General features: G+C 41.5%; 1 protein-coding gene across 5 annotated transcripts in view; it reads left to right on the top strand.

Moving 5' to 3' along the window:
- Positions 1–16,281, top strand: part of LRRC28 (leucine rich repeat containing 28) — a 50,908-nt gene extending 34,627 nt beyond the window's left edge. For all 5 annotated transcript variants that reach the window (XM_017805129.1, XM_017805130.1, XM_017805131.1 and 2 more), the window contains 4 exons: positions 3,344–3,446; positions 6,854–7,029; positions 9,193–9,352; positions 11,875–16,281. In XM_017805129.1, the coding sequence (XP_017660618.1) occupies positions 3,344–3,446; positions 6,854–7,029; positions 9,193–9,352; positions 11,875–11,947 (512 nt within the window). In that variant the 3' untranslated portion in view covers positions 11,948–16,281. The remainder of the gene's footprint in view (positions 1–3,343; positions 3,447–6,853; positions 7,030–9,192; positions 9,353–11,874) is intronic.
- The last annotated feature ends 5,686 nt before the right edge of the window (positions 16,282–21,967 follow it).

Below are 21,967 nucleotides of genomic sequence, written 5' to 3'. Positions count from 1 at the left end.
TGACGGTACAGGGGGGTGTTATGACAGCAGATATTCAGTGTTATATCACTTTATTGAGGGTTTATGTGCACTTTTTGTTTAGAAAATGGGTCCAGTAATTATCAGTGCACAGTAAACAAAGGTCTTATTCTACCTCAGTATATGGTGCTTTTGTGTCCTTGCCCTCACAGTATGGTTAAAAGAGCATCAGTGCAGCCACACAAGAGCTTTTGTTCCATCTTCAGCCATGTGGAATGCATATGCCAGGGCCCTGAGGTTAGAAAAAAAAAAAAAGGAAAAAAAAAGAGGGAGAAAAAGAAAAAAAAAATAGAATTGGGGTTTGTTCAGGACTCATGGCATTTGGTCATTTCTGGGAGAAAGGTCTTTGATCTGGGAGCCTGGAAGGAGGAAAGTGGAAATGTTTTAGACACAGTACAGTGCTTGCAAAAGCCACATGAAAACCCTCTTTGTAGCTTTAGCCTTTTCAGAGATGGGCAGCTTCCTCATGCCACAAAGTCCTTCAGAAGCGTGGTTTTTAGAGAACTTTTGACAATATTTGTTGACTGATATAAGACATAAAAATTAATGTGGAGGGGATACAAAGAGCTTTTCAAAGTGATGATTTATTTAAATTTAAACTTTATGGATAGTGTTTGAAACTGGGGGAGAAAAAAATCTTTGGGAGTGTAGAAGATGCTTGGTTATTTAATGCAAAGAAACTATATCAAAGGAACATTTATAGTTACAGGCTATTTGGCTTTGGGAATTGAATTTTTCCTACTGAGATATTTTGTCTAACATCCAAAAATTTGCTTTAATTACCTAGGAAATGCAGTCAACTCAGAACTTAGAATCTAAACATAGCCTAAGATAAAGACAGAGGGAAGAGATGAGATGCAGCCTCACTCCCCCCTCTCAGTGCATATGAAAAGAACAGCTTTAGGGCTTTTTTTGACTTGCCTGATTTTCAGCCCATTTGCATACATCTGTGTAGGAACCAGCAAGATGAGCCTCTTTTAAAAATTTTCTGCCATTCTCTAAATTAATAAGTTAAACTGTAGCACATTCAAGCTGCCCCAGCAACCCGTGGTTTTCTGCTGTTTTTAGGCCAATTGGCTTCTGCAGCACGAGGGGCATTCTCTGAGCATTTTATGTCCCATCCACCTGCTACCTGCTGTAAATTTTATTGGCTGATTCCTTACCAGCCTTACAGTATTTTATGGTGTTGCAATATTTTTATTCATTGTAGGATAACAGTGGTTTTTTGTTTCATCTAAAAATATCCCAGAACTTTACTATTTACTATTTTCAGCCCTGCATTACTGAGCCCAAATAAACCATGGTTTGGAGGTGCATCTCTCAGCAGTGGCCATCAGTCAGCAGGGGGATTTGTGTTCCCTTCTTGGGGCAGGACAGTTGATGGAGGCAGCAGATATTTCTGTGAACTAGAAAGTCTTTGGGACAGGCTCAAAGCACTATGTGGTCAAATGTGTCCCCTCATGTCCAGTGACTCTGGTTTAAACAAAGCCCAAATTATGGTCCCTGAAACCTCCATAGACTGTTGCAGGGCAAGGGCCTGTGTTCAAAGTCAAAAAAAACCCCAAAACCTATTTATTCTCTGCTTTTATTTCAGAAAAGGAATCTATTCGTTTCTGTTGGTATCATCACTTGTTGTCTCTATCGAAGCTTTGATAATGTGTCACTCCTCAGCGTGAGCTTTTAAGGTTTCTGGTGCTCACAGCTGCCACTCAAGTGGGTGACAGCTGAAGACATTCAGTGTATTTTAGGATGGCCACACATTTGGGGAGGGATCACTCAAAATATCTGCACTGAGTGGTGTCCAGAGATCTTGTGTACAAGAAAACTATTCCGTAATAAAGGGCTTGTATTACCTGTTTTCATAGTAGGGAATTAGAAGAGATGGTTGTTCCAAATGGAATTTCTGAGTAGAAATATCATGCAAATTGTTTTAATTTTTGTTCTGTTCTTGCCCACAATTCCAAAGGGGACAGAAGCTGTGCCCATTCCTCTGGTCACCCTTATCCTTCTGCCAGCTGAGGGAACTGACGGTTGATAAAGATGGGAAGCCAGTCAATATTAGCATTGTCTTGGCTGATTCAGCCACATGCTTGTTTATCTTAGTTTCTCTAAGGTACTCACAGAAGTTGTCTCTCTAAGGTACTCATGGAAGTTTTTTATTTGTATAGAGATTTTTTATTTGTATTTTTTCCCTGATGCAGTTTGGCTGGTCTCAGCTCTCTCCTCCTGGGCAGAGGCTTTAAACACTGTTCAGTGGTTTGTGCTTTACATTAAACACAGATGTCTCTCCCCGAGCCACTGTCTGGAAGGGCATAGGAGCTACAGATGAGATGGGCTGCCCAGATGATCTCACACATCAGTCCCAAACTCTTTTAGTCTATTCTTTTTAGTTCAGTTTGGTATCTTTTTAAACACCTCATATACTGTGTTTGTCACGTCTTTTAATAGCAGGTGGTTTTACCACTGACTAGTTCTGTTGATAAGCAAAGTTACTATTTCTCCGAATCCTTCCAAGAAACCTAAATTTAATTTTCTAAACAAAATAAACTAATTCCATACCTATATAGTCCTGTCTCGAGGTATGTTAATAGATTTCTGGTCTGTGAAGGCACTACTTAATCATGCTGTTCTTGCTCCTTTTGCCTGCCAGCCATGAATATTTTAGCAGCAGTAATGCAGGCAGCACACCTTCAGAAATATTGATCACTTATTGCACCACAGCTTTGGATGTAGAACATTCAGCAGTTTAATGCTTTCTGTTTTCTCGTGTTCTTAAATTTACTGCATCAGACAGGTTTGTTTCTGGGTGTTTGCAGTGGTACTTGGTTAAGGCTGATGAACCCAAGCAAGGGTCCTCTTGGGGAAGCGAGAGTGGGACAGACACATTCCTGTTCCCGTCTTTACCACTTTCCCCAAGACAGGGAAGCTGTGATTCCAGTGCCATGAGGCCACTTAATGAAAGCAGGTTTGACCTTGTGAACTTGAAGTATGCACTGAGGGTTTGAAATCAATTGTCCCTTTGCTGCTTCAAACTGACTTCAGAGTTGGTCGATGTTAAAATTTAATTATTTATAATGGGATTTTCAGGGCTCCTGAAAGGGGGCTTTGTTTTGTTTTAGTGATTTTTAAATGCTTTCCTCTAAACAGCTTTTCAGCTCATCCATAATAAAACCATTGGCTGAAATTTTACTACTGAGGAGTACTAATTTATGTTTGCTTACATTGAGTCTGATTAGCTTATTTATAATTAAAGAGAACTGCTTTGCTTATGATTGTTACTGTGTCATCCCTTCTCCCCTTGACTTTTCTTGTTTTCTAAACCCAGATTTAGGTCGTTCTCGAGAGCTTCAATATGTTTATGTGGATAACAATATTCACCTGAAAGGCCTCCCATCCTATCTGTATAATAAAGTCATTGGTTGCAGTGGGTAGGTATGAATTAATTCAGATGTCTTGTGTACCTGTTCCTTGTAAAAATTCCCCTGTATTACACACCTGACTATTTTTTTGTGGGTCTGTGATTGATTCAGAACTGATGTTACCTTGAGGGGATTAGTGCAACTCCCAGTTCTGTTTTATTTTTGTAGTATTTTATGTTAATTGCTGATTTTCAGTATTTTAGTACTGAGTTGTAGCAGTCGGGGCAGTTACTCTGAAGTCATTTGTAATGATAATCTGAGGCCTACAGCTAAATTTAAAGGTTGGCCAAAAGTGTAGCCAACCACAGTTTCCAGAAGTAAAGACGGAACAAAATATTTTTTTAGTGTGTTGCAGCATCTGTTTGGTTCTCACATTTCTGTAAGTTATGGGCCACATCTTGGAATGTCACTCATTTTACATCCCAGCATCAGCTTCTTGTAGGTCTCGGTACCTACTAACTACAGTAACTTTTTTTAGGAGTTATGGATTGACAGGTTTATTTTTACATGTGGATTTTAAAAATATCCCAGGCTGTCTCATGTTTGTGGTTAGGATGCAAGAAAAGAGTGGTCTGTGTAGGACACTGGCTTAATTCTTTCTGCCCTGACAGTGGCATAAATTAGGAGCAGCCCCACTGATGAATGGGGCCTTACTGGGGTAAAACTGATCAGAAGAGGATTGTCCCCATTACCCTCTAATTATAAATTTCTGGTATGCTCCCTCTCAGCAGATCTTGCATTAAATATAAATTCCCTCCCTGCCCTCTGCTGCAATATGGGAGCTGCTGAGTCTTGGCATTTCCAGGTTTTTCTAATATTCCCGTGTCAGCTGGTTGGTGATATTTAAATCCTTGCAGTTGGATTACACTTCTGAAGTGGGTGCACTCTCGAGCTTGTACCAGTTTTGTTTTTCAGGAAAAATAAATTCTAGCCTTTGTTCTTTCAGAACTGATTGTAAATTGTAAGACAGACATTAAATTAAATTAAACTTAAATGTAAGAGCTGTATTGATTGTGACCAAAACCACTAATGACAGTGCAGCAAATATTCCAACAAGTTTGGTCCAACTGTCCTGCCTGTTTCAGGTGATTTCATACAACCGTGTCTTTTATTTCATTTTTTTTTTACGTTTAAGATACCATTTTATACTTAGTCAGAATAATTTTATCTTTACACTGCCCTTTTGTGAAGATACTACCAGTTTTCTTTCTGTCATTACATGTGCACTGCTGGTGAGGCCAACTGCAGTATCTCTGATATTATAAGTCTAGTATAGAATTATACAATCTAGTATTTTAAATCTAGCATAGAAGAGACTAAAAAAGTTGCAAGTGTTGCAATGAAATTAATTCTTGTTGTGCTTCTGTGGAATAAATTGGTTTCCCCTTAATAAGAAATAATAAAAAGAGGTTATTTTTAGTAAGAAAAGTAATATTTGTATTTGTGCACCAGACACATATTTGTCTTTGTTGTGAAACCACCTTCAAACACCATAGATTACTTTTAAGAAAAATTTTCAGCATAGGAAGAGCGCTTATATATATTAATAAAAACCCAAAGGTTTTATTTGATAATGTGCTGAGTGACTTTAAAATTGTGTAATAATGGTCATGTGAAGAATTTCTGTGTTCTTTCCAAGAAAGCATTAGTAACCAGGCTGAGGTTTTCGTGGGTCAGGCAAGAGCTGACAATCCAGGCTTGAGTGCTCTGTCTGGTCATCCACCGGAGAATAAAATCTGACAAGCTGCTGTTACTAACATAAAGCTTGATTTCTGAAAATAGAATATAAATTGCATTGTGGAAGTAATGGATCTCTGTCTGGGCATCCTGCAGTCAGACTGGCTGAAAAAAGTCTTTTATATGAGAGGTGATGATCTCAGCACTCAAAATATATTTTGATCTTATTTTTTGCAGATTGGATTTCATAGGCCCCAGTCAGGGATCTGTCAGTCTTGGAGAATGCAGCCAATAGGTGGTCACAGCTTTTTATCCCCCAGTTATTTATTCCTCAGGATTCTTCTGCAGCTCCTTTTTTTTCCCAGCTGTTTAATCCATTCTCTGCTCCACTTTTTAACCTCCCTGGATTTTGTGTCTGGCATTAACAGCCTCACCCTTCACATAAAGGAGACCAAATGGCCCAGCTCTGAACTGCAGAAACTGCAGGGACTTTATGGGTTTGTTCCCTTGTGAGGGTGTTCAGGGGTTAATCAGCTTGAAAATAAAACATTACAGATTCATTTGTTGTGATAGATAACTCACTGGCTCTGCACTGCTGGGCAATGGACTGTTGGGACAGTGGATCTCTGGATTCCCAATTATATTTTAATCCCACTAATGGTTTGTGGGAAAGTATTAAATATTTAACAAGAGACATATTGACTTGCTGTTTGATGCTGCTCTTTTTTGGTAGTTTCTCTGGGCTGTTCCTCCTTTAATCAGGAGGGATGAGACTCTTTGTTGCCAGGGAAGTGCCGTGAGATTCCTTTCACATCTGATAAGGTCGAGAGTAGTTACCTCAGTTTTAGGTCCAATATCTGGGAAGGCTGACAAATTTGTGTTTCTGTTCCATTCGTTAGGACTGGCCCTAACAAGTTGCTCTTGGCTTCAAATTTCAGTTGTCATAAACAATTCCAATTCCCCTGTTGACTTCCCCAGGCTCTGAGTAGAATTTTCCTCTGCGTGTCTCTCTGGTATGATCGCTCACAACAGGCATCACGTAAAGAGTTATTATTTTTACTACAAGCTCACTTTCTCTCCTTGGATCCAAATAACCTTCCTTTTCCATATATGATTGGGAAGGGCAAGGCTGGTAGATTTACTAGGATATCTTCCCACTGTTGTTATTTTTCCTTCACCTCCAAGGGGACTCTGTGGCACCCAGTGGCACTTAAAATGTATGTTTTGAGGTTGGAGTTTGCCTCGTGTATTAAAAATGAGAAATCCATGACTATTGTCAACTGCTTGATCCAAGACACAGAAAACAAACTTGGGTATGAAAGGCTCCACTACATTAAATGTTTAATAACAGTGGAATTCAGAGGCTAAAAGAGATTAGCACAAAGTAAGGGGCACAGAGTGCATTTGGTTCACCCCCTGGGGATTGTGTTCTCATTGCTTTATGTTGTTTGATAAGTAATTCCTCCAGATGTCCGATGACTAGCACATCACAGAAGGTGGGAATCTATAAAAAATGTGTTTCAACATAGAAACATAGAATAGTTTGGGCTGGAAGGGACCTTTAAAGGTCACCCAGTCCAACCCCAACATGTCCTGCCCTCTGCAAGGAATCCTTGAGGGCTGCACTTGGAGAACAGTGTCAGGAATACTTTGGGTTGGTCATCTGGGTTTCCCCATAAAGTTACTTTTATGATTTATTTTTTTTCTAACCACTTTCTAAATGTCTTGTGTCCTTCTAGTTGTGGTTCTCCAATTCAAGTTTCAGAGGTGAAACTGCTCTCTTTTTCATCAGGCCAGTTAACTGTGTTCCTGCCAGCAGAGGTGAAATCTATAGGGACAGAAACAGATCATGTGCTGCCTTTGCAAGAACTGGCCATGAGGACCCTCTATAACACCTACTACAGGTTTTTGAAAGGTATGAAATTTCTGCATTCTTCAGATGACAGAAATAGTGAAAGTGCTTTTCTGGCAGTGGGAGGAACGTTTCAAACAGTCCTTCAAAGAGTTGGGCAAGGATTTATATTTTAAAATATTTATTTAATCAAATTATGTTTGAAATGCTGTATTAGAACAAAAATGTCCAATATCAAAAACCAGAGATCCAAAGAACTATTTCTAAGGTCAAGTGGTGCTTATAAATGGTTTCTTAGTTGAAGACTGCATAAAGAAGGATGCTTTTTCTTTGCAGGAGAAACTCTTTAATGGAAATAGGAGATGAGAAATACAGTTCCTGAGGCAAGATCAGATGCATCAGCCAACAATGCAACTCCTTGCCAGGCAGCACAATCCTAAACTGGCAGACTTGTTATACATAAGGCAAAAGAAATGTGAGCAGCCCTGGGCCATTTGAGCACAGCCTGACAGCTGAGCTGCTTTAGTTCTGCCCCAGTTCAGGCTCTGCTCTACAGTGGCCCTTGGCTCATCTGGGTCTGCATCCTGCAACCACATGAGTTAGCAATATGTGATGGGAACCTGCAGATTTGGTCAGATTTAGATGTGTTGTGACTCCCCCCTGTTGATGCCGTCTTGGAAATTCTCAGCTTTAAAGGTCAATAAGAAAGCAGAAGGGTGGAGAGCTCAGAAGGATTAGAGGGTTTGTGGGAAGGGGGCACTTGTACCTCAGCTCTGCAGTAAATCCTCACTGCTGAACCACTGCTTTGCCAGGAAAGGTGTACAAGGAGGTCTTCATTTTCTCACCCAGTTGTGATTTACACAATGATTTTTGAGATCCAGCTGAACGTGGTTCCCGAAGATGCCAGAGAAGTTTGGGTTGGAAATAGCAAGGGAGTATTGCAAAACCAGTTTAGGAAATGGTTTCTAAGTGGTTTTTACAAGGCTGTGAGGATTATACCTACTTGCACATACACATATACATCCTATTCTGAGTGACCTTCCTAAAGACTGTGGGCATCACCACTGGAACACCCTCATTCCGGGGAGGCAGGAGAAGTGCCTGGTTCAGGCAGGTGTAGGGTGATGGAGTGCTGGGGAGGCAGGTGGCACTGTATGATTAAAGCAGCAGATTTGATCTGTCACTGCCTAAATTTGCAGTTTCAAGGGTGCTGTTAAATACTTGGTGGCTGTGGGGAAGTGACAGAAGTGACTGGACTCCTTTTCCTGTGTCTTTGCTTGGCTACAGAGTGTGACCTTTTCATTCTGACGCAAATGTCCTGTTTGTCACCTCAGTGGAGCTGTTTGGTACATTTTGTCTGGGGTTAAACCTTACAGGGTTTGAAAGCTGAAACCAGTGTGATACCTAAAACTGATTTATCAGGTACTCCATCTTGTCCTGATTATTCAGCACCTAAACTCATTCACCTGCCTTGGCTGTCTCTCAGTTTCTAGATGGAGATTAGCACGTGGGGTTTAATTTATAAAACACTCTATGGCTTGGGCCAAGCCTGGGAAAATGATGGCTCTTTCCCAAGAAATGACCCTAGAGTTCCATTTGGTGAAAATTACAGCATCTTGTAAGCTGTGGGGGCTACATTTAACAGATTAGGAACATATTGATCTTTTTAGAGTGGCCTCTGTGGTTGGACCTGTGAGAATTACGCTGGGCTGGGTTGTATTTCAAGTCATTCCAAATATTGCAGATCCCTTTTTGCTGATGGTGGAGTTTAGGCTTTGTAGTGAGTTTAGCTATCCTGCTGGATGGGTTGTTGAAATATTTTAGTAAAATACTACTGATGTCCTTTTCAGAATGTTGTATTAGTTACTAAACACCTTTCTAGACCATCTGTGTGTCTCAAAAAACCTTTATGATCTGTTACTGTTTTCTATTATTTGCTCGTGCTGTAATATTTTCAGCTGGCTATTTTGGCCCAGTTAATCTTACTCCCACAGATGCCAAACTTGTACATTTAACTTCAACTTCTTGAACTTGCACATGGAAAGCACCGTGTGCTTCACCCTAATTGTGGTATTTTGTGTTACCTCGTTGCTGTTTTGACAAGGCCCTAAGAATGTGAGGCAGCTGTTTCCTGGACTGCTCATGGATTGTGCTTGTTGTGTCTGACTTTATCATGCAATCCTTTTGTTACAAATATTTTTTTTTTTTGTTTCTTTTCTTCTCCAGATTTGAACTTTCTGACTCCAATCTCACTGCCCAAAAGCCTCTTGGAATTGCTGCACTGTCCCCTGGGACACTGCCACCGCTGCAGCCAGCCTATGTTTACCATTGTCTACCCAAAGCTCTTCCCCTTGAGGGAAACTCCAATGGCAGGATTGCATCAAGGGTAATTATACAGGAAATTACACCGGGGTTTCATTTGGGAAGAAAAACACCTTATGGAACAAAGAGTATTCTTAAGGATTTATTTATTTTTTTTAACTTAGCAGCATTTCAGATCTAAAGCCCCTGGCCTGTGATTGCATGTAAAAGTTGAGAAATATTTTATTCACAACACAAGCAGAATACTCCTCTTGAACTGTTAGAAAGGGTCTCCACATTTGCCTGTTCACCTGGGCTAAGACAGGGAAGGGGTTTGGTGTGGTGGGATTGACCAGTTTGTGGTAGTGCAGAACATGCCTGGCACTTCTGTGCCTTGGGACAGAAATGGTGCCCAACCCTGACCTCAGGACAATGCCACCACCACAGGGACTCAGAACTGAGATATGGTTCAGGGAATATTGCCCTCATGGAGCTATAGATAGGAAATATCTCTAAGCTGAGCAGTTATTGCTTTGCAGTGATTATTTCCCTAGTCCTTATTAGTTTGAGGGGATACTGTAGCCTACCATGAGCCATAATATCAATAAATCTGCCATGGAAAAGCATCATCAGAGAAGTTTCAGCTTCTACTATTTGAAAAGTAATAAAGATTTAAAGCTGAGTCACTTGGAGTTAAACAAGCAAATGTGATGTTAGTTCTTGTTAGAGAATTACAAAGCATACACCTAAAGGTGTGGAGCAGGAAAGAAAGGGGCTTTAAAAAGGAATGTTTCTGATTGTTGGTATATATAAGGCACAAGAACACCACATAGCCCCTATCCTGCTGAAATCCATTGCTGTGATAGTTAGCTTCCATAAAAGCAAGAAAGTGCTTTTCAACAGGAAGATCTTGAAGCAAACAGACTAATTGTTGCTTTGGGGTGGTGGTACCTGTTTGACACAGCTGTATCACAGCCTGGTTCGCTGGGACTCTGTGACATGAGAAGTATCTGGTTTGTGAGCACTTCAGCTGTATGAAATAAAAGCAACCTAGGTGTGCCAGATCTGGGCAGCAGCCAGAAGGCTCCATAAATGCTGTTTTGGAGAAGCCATCTCTCTTAGAAAGATCTCATTGCAGAGCTTGTGTTCTTCAGCTTGCCACTCTGTGACACGTCAGTCACGTGTGGAAACTCAATGCCTTTCATGTGGAGTGAAATAAATTGCTTCCATGTTACAGTCATAATATTCATAGGGGCATAAGATGCTATAATCATGCTATAAAGAATTTCTTTCAAGCATTAAACAGTGTTATTTTCTAAGGAATGATGGAACCTACTTGCTGATCATTACCCAAATATACAAATCTGTATATTACCCAAAATAATCCAACAATGGGAGAGTTTGGACTATTTTCTAATTAATTGCTGAGCATTGCTCATTGTAGAACTTTCAGGTATGAGATGATAGACATATCAGGAGACATCCTTTGGTGTTATTAAAGTTACAACTCAATAAAATCATGCTTTAAGGCTATTTTGGAAGAACACTATATTAACATTCTAAAATGAAATAATTGAAAATACACATTTCTGCACGGTTTTCACTTGTTTAAAAAATACTTATCATTCCTTCCCTCAGACAAGAATGTAGTATGTTCTGCAAAATACCTTAATGAATACAGTCTTAAGTAGCTGATATTTGATGCAAATCCACAGAAAATGATATCTAAACAGGGCAGCCTGTCATCTTTATCTCTGTAGCTCGTGCTCTTGTCATGGTAAGATTATGTGGAATTGTGGAGGTGTGATAGCTGGTTTAGAAAGATGTGAAGGACAGGGTTTCTGTTCTAAAGAGCTTAAAGTGACCATGAAAACACACAGGGTAGGGATCCTGATTAGCAAGTGCCACATCCATGCCAGTAACTTCTGCTGGATTTCTGTATCACTTCTTGTGTCCTCTTGTAGGAAAGGACAATGAAGTGCTGAACTGGATTTCTGTGTCTGAAAAAGCACAGATGCCATGGGTGAAGTGTGATTTCTGGGCTAGTGGAAAACGGGTCTTTATATTTCCAAAACAGATCTGTAGGTTCCTGCCAGGATGGGGCAGGAGGGGGGTCACTGTGAGGCTCATGTCACACTGTCCCACTGCCATCCCTGCCGTGGGACGTGGCACAGAGTGACAGCACTGCCTGTCCATCGTCCTCTCTGAAGATCTGGGCCCAGGGAGGACACTGGACTGCAGTTATTTCGTGCCTACAAGCAGTAATTTAAGAACCACATGAGCAGGGCTGAAGCTGCCCAGCTATTTTCCTGTCAGCTGTTAAACCTGCTGGCTGTGACACCGAGCCACACCCTGCCCAGACACACAAACCACATGCTGCTGCTTTAAACCCAGTGCAGGAGAAACCAGGAAGGTCTTGAGAACCCCTGCAGTGTTTCCCTGCACTCAGAGAGAGCAAATGAACCTGCTTTTTCTGGAGGGTGGAGATGGGCTGATCCCATATTTCACAAACCAGCACATTGTCTGTGAGGAATGGAGCCAGGAGCTTTTTTAACCTTTACTGACAACTGTTCCCCCCCTCCCCTGTTTTTTTTTTTTCCCTTCTAGGAGGACAACTGTTAGTTTTGTGGCATACTGCTGCTCCACCCAGTGTCTGCAGACTTTTGACCTACTGAGTTGATAAACATTTCAAACCACTCAGGAGTGCTGCCAGTGTAAAGCTGCATTAGATGTCATATCCATTGGTACTGGAATACCCTGTGTGTGCTCGTGTGCCAAAGCAGCAGAAGTGCCCAGTCAGGAACACTCCGAGGCACTTGAGTCCTGCCCTATCAAATTTGGATGAGCTGCGGGAACTTTTCAGAAGTGTAAATACCAAGCTTTTAAAAGTATTAACTTCTCTCTCTCCTCCAAGGCAGCACACAAACCAAACACATTCACAAGCTCTGACTTCAGGATTTCCAGTATTTTTCAAATGTGTCTGTCTTCAGGCTGACCCGTTGCATCATTTGGGGCAGTTTCATTCCTCCAACGGGGGAAAAAAAAAAGGTTTCGTTTATGGCAAATAAGTTTTCAGTTACTCATCCCCATCCTCTTCACCTCTGCAGCCAGAATCAGGTGTACAGCTCTAAACCTACAGAAACCTTTGATGGATCCCAGTGACTTTTCCATAGAATTCAGCTTTATTTCCTCCCTCTCGTCTTAATATTTCCCCCAGCAGATCTATCCCAGTTGTGTACCACGACTTTGACAGTTATCTGTGGTATTTAAATCCACATACTAAAAGCAGATCTTTCTTTCCAGCATCATTAAATGCCACACTGATTTAATTGGAGTAACCAGGATATGTCTGGAGACTGAAGATGCTGTTTCAGTGAGGGCTGGTCCTGGTGCCTACACTAAGGGCTCTTGCCCCAGCCTGTTTGAGGATGTGCTTTCTTTAGTTTCAGTGCTTGAATTTTATATTTTTTAAAAACAGTTCCCCTTTTGTTTCTTTAAATTCTTCAGGAAGAAGATGACTTTTAAGTAGCAATTTCCCTTGGAAAAAAAAAAACAAACTAGTAATATGATAGTAAATATTTATATTTATTATATTTTTACGGCTGCAGAGTATTGATCTGCAAAGAGCTGGTCTTGATATCTTTTTCTAGATTCAGCATTTGGCTGATTTGTCCAAGTGTGTCAGTGGAGTGTGTGCCTTGGAGAAGGCTGGAAATCCAGGGGCAGGTGTGTATCTCCATGCACAGGGACAATACAGAGATATCTGCTCAGAAGGGCTCTAACACTTGTTTTCATGTACGAATGGCAGATTTGGTGCAAATTCCCACTCACTGTCACATTTGTGGGAATCCTTCTTTGTTAGATCTTGTTCATTTTAAATATAGAACAAAGGCTGGAGAAAAAGGCCCAAATTGCCTACATGACTTAAAATTTTGATTTTATACTGAAACGGTTTATAGAAAATTAGCCCCTCTTGACTTGTTTTTGAATATATAATATTTTTTTAATATCATGTGTTGGGCGTTTTTTTTTTTTACCTTCTATTTCTTAGGTATAAACTACTTGTTGATTTAGCACAGTGTGCTACTCTGTGCAGTAGGTAGTTACAAGCTGAAATAGATATGAATGAAACAGTTTGTTATAAAAATGGCAAGATAAAGAGACTTATTTGGTAGGGTATTAGCATATGTTGTGGTGAGGTGTGCGTACTTTGAAGGCAGGAGGCATTAAAATGTTTTCCTTTTGCCAAAGAAGCATTTGTTCCCTCTGCAGGCTTCCTGGCATCTCTTCAATAAATAGAGCATCTTAAGAGCTTAAAAGTGTACCAAAAAGGCAGTTTTGAGGGTGGAATTTTTAGGTTGTGCATGTTACTTGTAAAATCTTTGCTGGTTTTATTGGGTTGGTTTTAGAGAGTTGAATTAGCATTAAGAAATGTAGAACTTAATCCTTCAGGAATGCAAGTATCATCTACTGTTTAAGAATTGTGAAACTTTCTAAAATAAATCCCATTTATTAAATCTGCTTTGCAGCAGAGGCGAGAGCCATGTCCAAGCAGCCTTGGTGCTCTTGGGTTTCTGACTGTGTTCGGATGTGGGTCTCCCAACAGACCTGCCCACCCCACAGGGTTCACTGCTGAGGCAGCAAAAAATCCATCCTCAGCTTTTTCCTTTTCCTGCAGTACCACAGAGCTGAGATGGAGATTGCCCAGGTACAAATATACCTGTGTCACAAATGTGCAAGTGCAGGACAGAATCCACTTGTCTTAAACAGGTGATAGGAGAACTATGGTAGTGTTACAAGTATTAATTTTGATACAATACTCTTGATCGGGAATTTTCAGTATTATTTTTGCTGTGGCTTTCTCTGTCTATGAAGGAGATGTTATCTTGGAAGTTTTTATAGCAAGTTACAGACTTTAAATCACAGTTTATATCACAATTCAGTCTGTAAATATTGTTTTGGAGTTAAATCTCGTGATCACCCAAAAGGCATTAGTGTTTGTTTTATCAGGAGTCAGATAGGAAGAGTGGACCTTGATTTTATTATTATTGCTATTATCATTATTTATTTATTATTTTCTTTCTTCTTCCCATAACCTAATTATTTCTTATTGAGTCCATATCAGTCTCTTTATTATTTTCTACAAGTGCAGTTCAGAAGAAATTTAGCCCATTCTATGAGCAGGATGAATCTTAACTAACATTTTAAAAGATATTTCAAGAATGGAATGTTCAATGAATAAATGACTTAAACATGCAATTGAAGCTGAAATGTCATACCCTATTTTTATAAAACAAGGAAGAGGAAAGCCAATATATAGACTGAAAATCCAGCTTAAATTCGTGTTTCTCTGATGTTTTTTTGGTACAAACAGTGTTTGTATTCATCTGTATCTTTGGTTGATATTGTTCTAGATTAAAATAACTCCATTCTCACTTGTCCAAATTTTTCTAAAGTTGTAGTTCTACTGGAAGAGTATTTCATAACCAGCAAACATGAGAGCCAGCTATGCAAATTGCAGAGGGGAGAGGGAGCTTGTTGCTGAGTGGTGTCACTTCTCTTTAATGGTATTTTTTCCTAGGTAATTTTTGATTGCTTGCTCTTGTTTGTCAGGTTAGTTCCCACCAAAATAAATTTTCCCTTGTACTACAAAAAATCTGGTTTCAGCAGTTTTAAAAAATGAGCATTTTTTAAAAGACTTTTTGTGTCATAAAAGTCGATCTTAACTCTTCACTTAGGGTGGGAGCAGGAAAAGTTTCTGGTTTGTTTTTTTTCTAGGCATTACAAAGAGGTGCAGGAGAGAAATGAGATAAAATAAGTCTTTAGCCCATTGATATTGTTACAGAATTTTTCTGCGTAAAGATTAATTCCTATTATAATTAGGGAGCACAGGCATAATTTTTGCTTAGGTTGTGATAACAGGCACCATGTTCATAAAATGGGAGCCCTATACAGAGGTAATTTGTTGTTCTGGCACGAAGGAAGTGGAGGAATCTCTGACTTTGTTTAAAAATTCTGCTGGAGTGGTTCTGACACTGTTAGGTTTGGAGCACTGTTCTTGGGAACCTGCCTGTTGATCCCCCAGAGGATCAGGAATACAAGTGTCCTTTCCTGTGTGAAGAACAAGGTCTAATACCAAGAAATGTGTATTTTTCTGTTTGGACCTGATGCTTCTCTTGGGCTCCTACCGAAGTTTATTACAACCCTTCTATTTACCTGGTGAGGTTGAGATGTTGCTCTGAGCAGAGCAGAGCTGTTCATTGCCAAGTTGGCTTCAATTCTTCCAGATCAAATTCTGCTGAATCCCTTTTTCTGGCCTGGAGGGAGGACAGGACTGTGCTAACACCCGGGTGGCAGCAGCGTGTCAGGTTTTACTGACAGCACGGCCGAGCTGGAGACTCGAGAGTGACACCCCTTTCCCCAGAGAGGATGACCAGAGTACCACTGATAACAGAAGAACTTTTGCCTTGATGTCAGTGGAGGATGGATCACCTTTAATTGATGAGAGAGAAGAATGTTTTACCATCTTTGCATTTCTTGCAAAAACTGGGACAGCGACACCGGAGCCCAGGGCTGCTGCTGGACATGGATAATTCCAAGACATAACTAACTTTGCCTCTCACCTCCCTCTTAATACTACTCATGTTGTTGCAAAATGTTATAGTTAACTTGTGATGGGAGAGGCTGAGTAAATTGAATCCAGAGGTTTTTATTACTTTTTGTATTACAGACCTATTTTGTAAGAGACCAAAGGTCTGGTGGAAAGAAATGGCAACGCTCATGTGAAGTCTTCATTGCTTTTGCTTTTATGTGCCCTTTTTTTTTGGATTATAACGAACTTGGTTTGCAACTGAGCTCGTTCTGTGTCTGTGGGAAGCATATGTGAGCTGCTTTCTTGCTCTGTATTAACCAAATGTCACTCAGTGTGAAGGTGAGCTTGCTAGATGGTTTATTTAAAGTTAGTGGTGCGATTTATTGTATGTGCCTGTTAATAAACTATATTTTTGGATAGAATTACAGTCCATTGAAGTTAACTAAATTCTTGCTCCTGGGGCTATTAAGCTATGTTAGAATGTAACGTTTAATTTACATTTTGGTTCATTTACATAGTAATTAGCTAATAAGTCTCTTGTCCCAAGGCTGAAGAGGTGGGGTGATGACACTTAAAACAGTGCCAAGCCCAAAACACTTCATTTCACTTAATCCCTTTGTCTCAGACAATGTAGCTCATCAGATCTTGCATAATGGGAACAAAAGCCATATGGAAACGTTACTTCAGACCCTTCTACGGATTGACTGAAATTAAAATAAGCTTCAGTAGGACTGTATTGCCACCCTGATAGTCCAGAGATGTGGCTGTGGTTCATGGATTACGTACTAAGCAGCATTCAGCAGCTTTTCTCCCTCATCTAACAGATATCATAGGAACAAGGCTGCCAAAAATAAGTAGAAATTAAGCATCTGTTTCTCCAGTTATTTCTCTCCTTGCTCTGCAGCACTTTGCTTCAGTCAAAGCTGCTGCTCTCCACGATGAGTTCTTTGAGCTGGATGCTGTTTGAGTTATGGTACTGGGTGAGTACTTGCAAATCCATCATGGAATGGGACCTGTGTTGGTCAAGATGACACATCAGTTGTAAACCTTGCAGGGTTTAGGTGCCATTCAGACTTCCCTGATGCCTGGTTTGTAGTTACTTTACATTGACTTGCCTTTTTAGTATTTTACAAGTGCCAGTGTGAGTTGGCCTCCCCTTGTGATGGAGGTAACCTCAGTTTGCCCACAGCAGGAGGAGGATGTGAGTCCCTTAATGAGTGAGATGGGCGGAGAACAACCCTTAATCTCTAACTTTTACCAACCACTGCTGTGTCCCTTATGAATTAGAAAGAAAGAAATGGGAGAGCTTAACATCCTTTTCCTTTGCAATTAAAAGTACTTGGCATAAATGCAAGCTAAGTGGAAACTTCAGTGGCTGAATAATGCTATTGTATGCAGGAAATGAGAGGAGCTGAGATCTCCCTTGGAAAGGCACTGGATGTTTTGTGACTTCCAAGCCGAGATTTAGGGCTGTTCTATGTGGTGACATTTTGGGAACTTGAGAGCAGAATTGAACCTCTGCATCCGTGTCCCCCAACTTCAGCAGTCACTGAATGGTCCAGCAGAGTGTTCTGCACTGAAGAATCCTCCTGGTATTCCCTGGAGCTGGCTCAGGACTATCAGAATTGTGTCTGCTACTTCAGCAAGAAAGACCAAGAGTTGACCAAATCCTTTCTTTATGTTTTCACATTTTAAGTAATAAAACCCTCATATCAGGCTTTTCCAGCACCCGTTGTGCCCTCCAGCTCCCAGGGAAAGACCTTGACACATCTGGGACTCGTTCCTTGCCTCAGGAACGAAAGGATTCTGTTGCTGGAGGTGCTGAAGTGATTTGACTTTCTGATGATGCCTTCCAAGTGGCAATCAAGGGCTAATTTCTCAAGTACCCTGATGCTCTTTTGTATGTTCATGAGGAATGTAAATATTGACTGGCTCTCTCTGCCAGAGAAAGCTGTCACTCAGGGGTGCCTGTCCTGTTGCTAAATACACTGTGGGCCGGTGCTGTGAGGGTGTTCTGTTGTCACCTGTGAACCTCACCAAGTTATGTCTAAATTGTTTTCTTCAGATCAGTTGAGAAAGCTTTCTTGTAATGAAAAATGCAGTGCTGGTTTGATTATTGGTTGTTGCACTATGAATGTTCTCTAAGTGCACTCTTGTAACAGCAAATCGAACCGTTATATTAAGAAAGCAAAAAATGCATTGTTAAATCCCCTTTTGTGCAGGTAGGGTCCACTGGAACATTAACATTTTGTTTGAGAAAGAGCACATAATTCATCATAAAATGCAGATACAGCCTGAAGATGCTGATGACATTGCCTGGATCTCATGAAAAAAAGGTTTAAAAAGATCACCGGTGTTTCTTCTACAGGTAAATATTAACCCATGGTGGTATCAAATATGCCCCATTCTGCTTTTGTTCTGCTGCTGGATCCCAAAATTCTGCACTTGTAGCTATTACATCAATCTTATTAGGTTTCCTTTATACTACAGAGTTGTAACCATTGATTTTTATTGTCTAAGCAATTAGAGGAATCAGGCTGAATATTCTCGGGTCAGTTTGTGATAACTGTGATTGCTTCTCTGGCACTGGAGTTTCAGAGCAGTCTGAGCAGGGACCTGGATTTGGCTGCCTTTGCCTTGCTTCTGTTGGCTCTCTGGTTTCATTTTGCAAAAAGCCAAATCAATGTGGATGATACATGAAGAGAAGAATTACCAAGAAAAACAGCTTTAACTTTCTTCAGAAAGCCTGGCTTGGAACAGGGCTGGCAAGGTCTCCTATCTAAATTGCAGGTAAGTGTTCCTTTTGAAGTAGGATGAAAAGCAGGGAGTTGGCCAGGCAATAGAACCCCATGTCTAAAAGTACCAGGATTAATTATTCTGTATATTCACACCTTACTGTTCTATATTTTTGTTTCTATAAAGACTGAGTAGCTGCCACGATAGGGAGTTATTTGTATCTTGCCTCTTTGTAGAATTGAGATTGATTTTATAGTTCTGCTGAGGCACTCATTACTCTCACAGTGTAATGCCTCTCCTGTTCCTCTGCCTCCATAGTTGCAAATAACAGCCCTTCTTTGCCCTCTCAGTCCTCACTGGTGACCAGAAAATGATGTTCCCCTTTCTGGTCAGTACAAACCCCTGATGTGGTCCCATTGTCACCAATATTAAAGCAGTTTGTAACCTGCACAGTGACACAGGTCTGTGCTGCATGTGACAAAACCACCTAATCCCATTTCTGTGCAGTTCTCCACCTCACAAATATGTGTTCTGTTCTGGCTGCAGATGAACTGAGGAGATCTCACCTAAAGTAATGAATTCATTTATAATAAATCAGTACTTTGTATCAGGTTTTTGATCTAGCACTATGTAATCCTGGCACTAAAGCCTCCCTTATGAAACAGGGGGGCTCAGATTTCTCCAGTAGCTCGACCTAAACTGTGGCCAAACCTATGTTTGATCCCAAGAAAGATATTTGGGAGGTTTGAATTGAAAACCTCTAATTATCTCCTTTTTCCCTCCTTCCTCCAGGAAGCTCAAATGATGCAGGAACTGATACCTACTGGCTAGAAATGTCTTTCCAAGCCAGTGCTGCTCCAGCCCCCCTTCCCGTGTCGGTGGCTGTCCCTGCCCAGCTCCTGCTCTCTGGCCCCAAGCTGCCAAGATGAAAAATATTGATTCCAGTCCATCTCATTGAAGTATTATCATGAGGTGCTCACAGACATGCTGGGACTAGTCTTTTCCTTACAGGAGCATTTATCCAGGGGGATCTGGTGTGTTATGTAGCAAGAAACTGCAAGAGGCAGAATGAATTTACTGTTTTCACTTAGAGTCAGTAGCCTGAGACCTTCCTGTGGCTTTAGCTATTCTTGATTAATTTCATATGTGGATGCTCCTATTCCAGAATAAAAGTGCCTTGTTATGAAAGAATTTAATTCCTTTAATTTCATTTGGGAATAAGCACATCCACACACCTGCTATTTAAATCTGAGATAACTATTTCTTTATGTATTTACACCCTGCTCTGTTCTGGATCAGATCTCCTGTGTAGCTAAATCCTTGTATTTATTTAACCAGATCTGATGTTTTGCTAAAAAAATATTTCTTTTGGGAAGTACCTGGATGGAAAATTAAAATTCTGCTTACAAAGATAAGATTGGGCTAGGGGAGGCAAATTAAAAATTCTAAAAACAATCAGTTTGGAAGCACTGCACTGGAAAACATTGTTACATGTCAGGTCTTATTCTGCTGTTTTATTCTAAAACATCTGGCTTTTGACACTTTAAAAAAACATTTATTTTGATATTTTTCAAACTGAGAAACACAGCTTCGAAACATGGCTTGGAATATTTACATTTCCTGCCATGAAAATGTCTTTTATGTCTCCATCATCATATTTTCTGATGCAAACACAGCTGGCAGGAACGGTTGGGACTGGCTTTGCACTGCCCACGTGTCAAGGTAAGGAGCTGCCCTCAGAAGTCCCTCTCTGTCCCAGCCCTCCTTGCTGGATGTGGTTTGAGTTCCCTGGAACCACCCGAGGCAGCCGCTGTGTGTCCCTTGTGAGGGAGGAACTGAGGAGGGGATGATTTTTCCTCTCTGGCCCGTGCTCCTCACAGTGTCCTCGGGCCTGCTGAGTGGCAGGGGGTGGTGGGAACGTGTTCCCCTTGTTGTCTGTGCCCCAGTGTGACTTGCTCTGGTTTCTGTGTTTCACTGCTCGGGTCTGGTTCAGCTGCTGGAGGGGTCTTGCTGTCGACGGGCAGGGCCACAGTGCAGCATGTGCACTCTGGATGCATAAGCACAGGGGAGAGCTTTCCTCAAGATGTATTACTAAGCTCTTTAAGATTTAATACTCTCTTGAAGTTCAAACCAGTGTAAGGGAAGGCTTAAGTAGCTTAATGGGTTAAAATGATCCATGACTGTGTCCTTCAGACGGTTTAAAGACCCTGCAGCAACCCAAGCTGGCCACCTGTTCCTCTCCCAGACAAACAGGTTCCCCCCTTGACCTTTATTCTGCCACCCTTCAGTTTTGCCTGGCCTGGCTCCATGTGTGGAGTGATTGTTCTGAAGTTTGTCATTGTTTAAAATGCCACTTGCCAGAGTTTAATGTGCACAGCTGCAACCTGAGCCGCCGCCGTGTGTTAATAAGACTAAAACCATTGGACTGACACCAAAAGATCTGCTTGCATTTGGCATGTCATAAATTAATATCATTCTTACCTGCCAGGGATGATTCACTGCTGGCTCAAAGCATATTTAAACTTTAGAGGATGCCAACAAACTGGGCGGTGGTTTGACCTGCCACGTGGCCTGGGACTGCTGCTTTTCCCTGCCTCCGCCTTCCCGCTCTTGCAGAGTGTCGGGAAACAGAAGCTCTTTATGGCCTTATGAGAGCTTGTGTTTGTGTGCTGCCCTGGCCCTCCTGCCCCCTTCTGCCAAAGGGCTGGCCTGTTTGTGGGAAGATCTCACTGCCTTTCAAATTCCTAACTGGACTCTCGCTGCCGGCTTTGGGAGCGGTCCTGGGGGTTACTGCTTGACTGGACTGTAGCCTGTGGTTGCAGCAGCTCCAAAAGGCTTTCGTCCCACTGATCCTGCCTATCCTAGGCAGGCAGGTTGGGATAGCCTCTCAGCATCCCAGAAACTGCAGATAAATCCCATGTTAGGGAAGCACACTTGACCAACTAACAGCTCAGAGCAGGTGGGTTAAGCTGGTGCCCAGGCTGGGGAGGGCTGGAGGTGGAAAGAGATGGCCCCGTGGAAAGGATGGAGATCGGATTGCAGGGTTATATGCCAGAGGTTGAACGTGCTCCCTGGAGCCCAGACTCCCAGGCTCCAGTGTCACACAGAGTGCCCAGCAGGGAGGTTCTGGTCTGTCCCCAGGGACGTGCAGAGAGGGGCATGATGCTGCTCTGGCATTTGTTCCCTTGCTGCCCTGCTGCATCCAGGGAACTGCGGGGTCGGACACTGCAGTGCAGCCCTGGGATCAGGAACGTGTCCCTGGGCTGTTGCGGGGCAGAGAGAAATAGGAGATAAGAAGGGATGGGAGACAGTTCAAGGGGTTTTGCCCTTCCTTGCTAAAGTCCATGGATGGGGAGAAGGTGTCTCTGGTGG

This window comes from Lepidothrix coronata, unplaced genomic scaffold (genome assembly GCF_001604755.1).
Source record: "Lepidothrix coronata isolate B3197 unplaced genomic scaffold, Lepidothrix_coronata-1.0 Scaffold11, whole genome shotgun sequence".
NCBI classification, from domain to species: Eukaryota; Metazoa; Chordata; class Aves; order Passeriformes; family Pipridae; genus Lepidothrix; species Lepidothrix coronata.
This window is presented reverse-complemented; position numbering and strand designations above follow the sequence as displayed.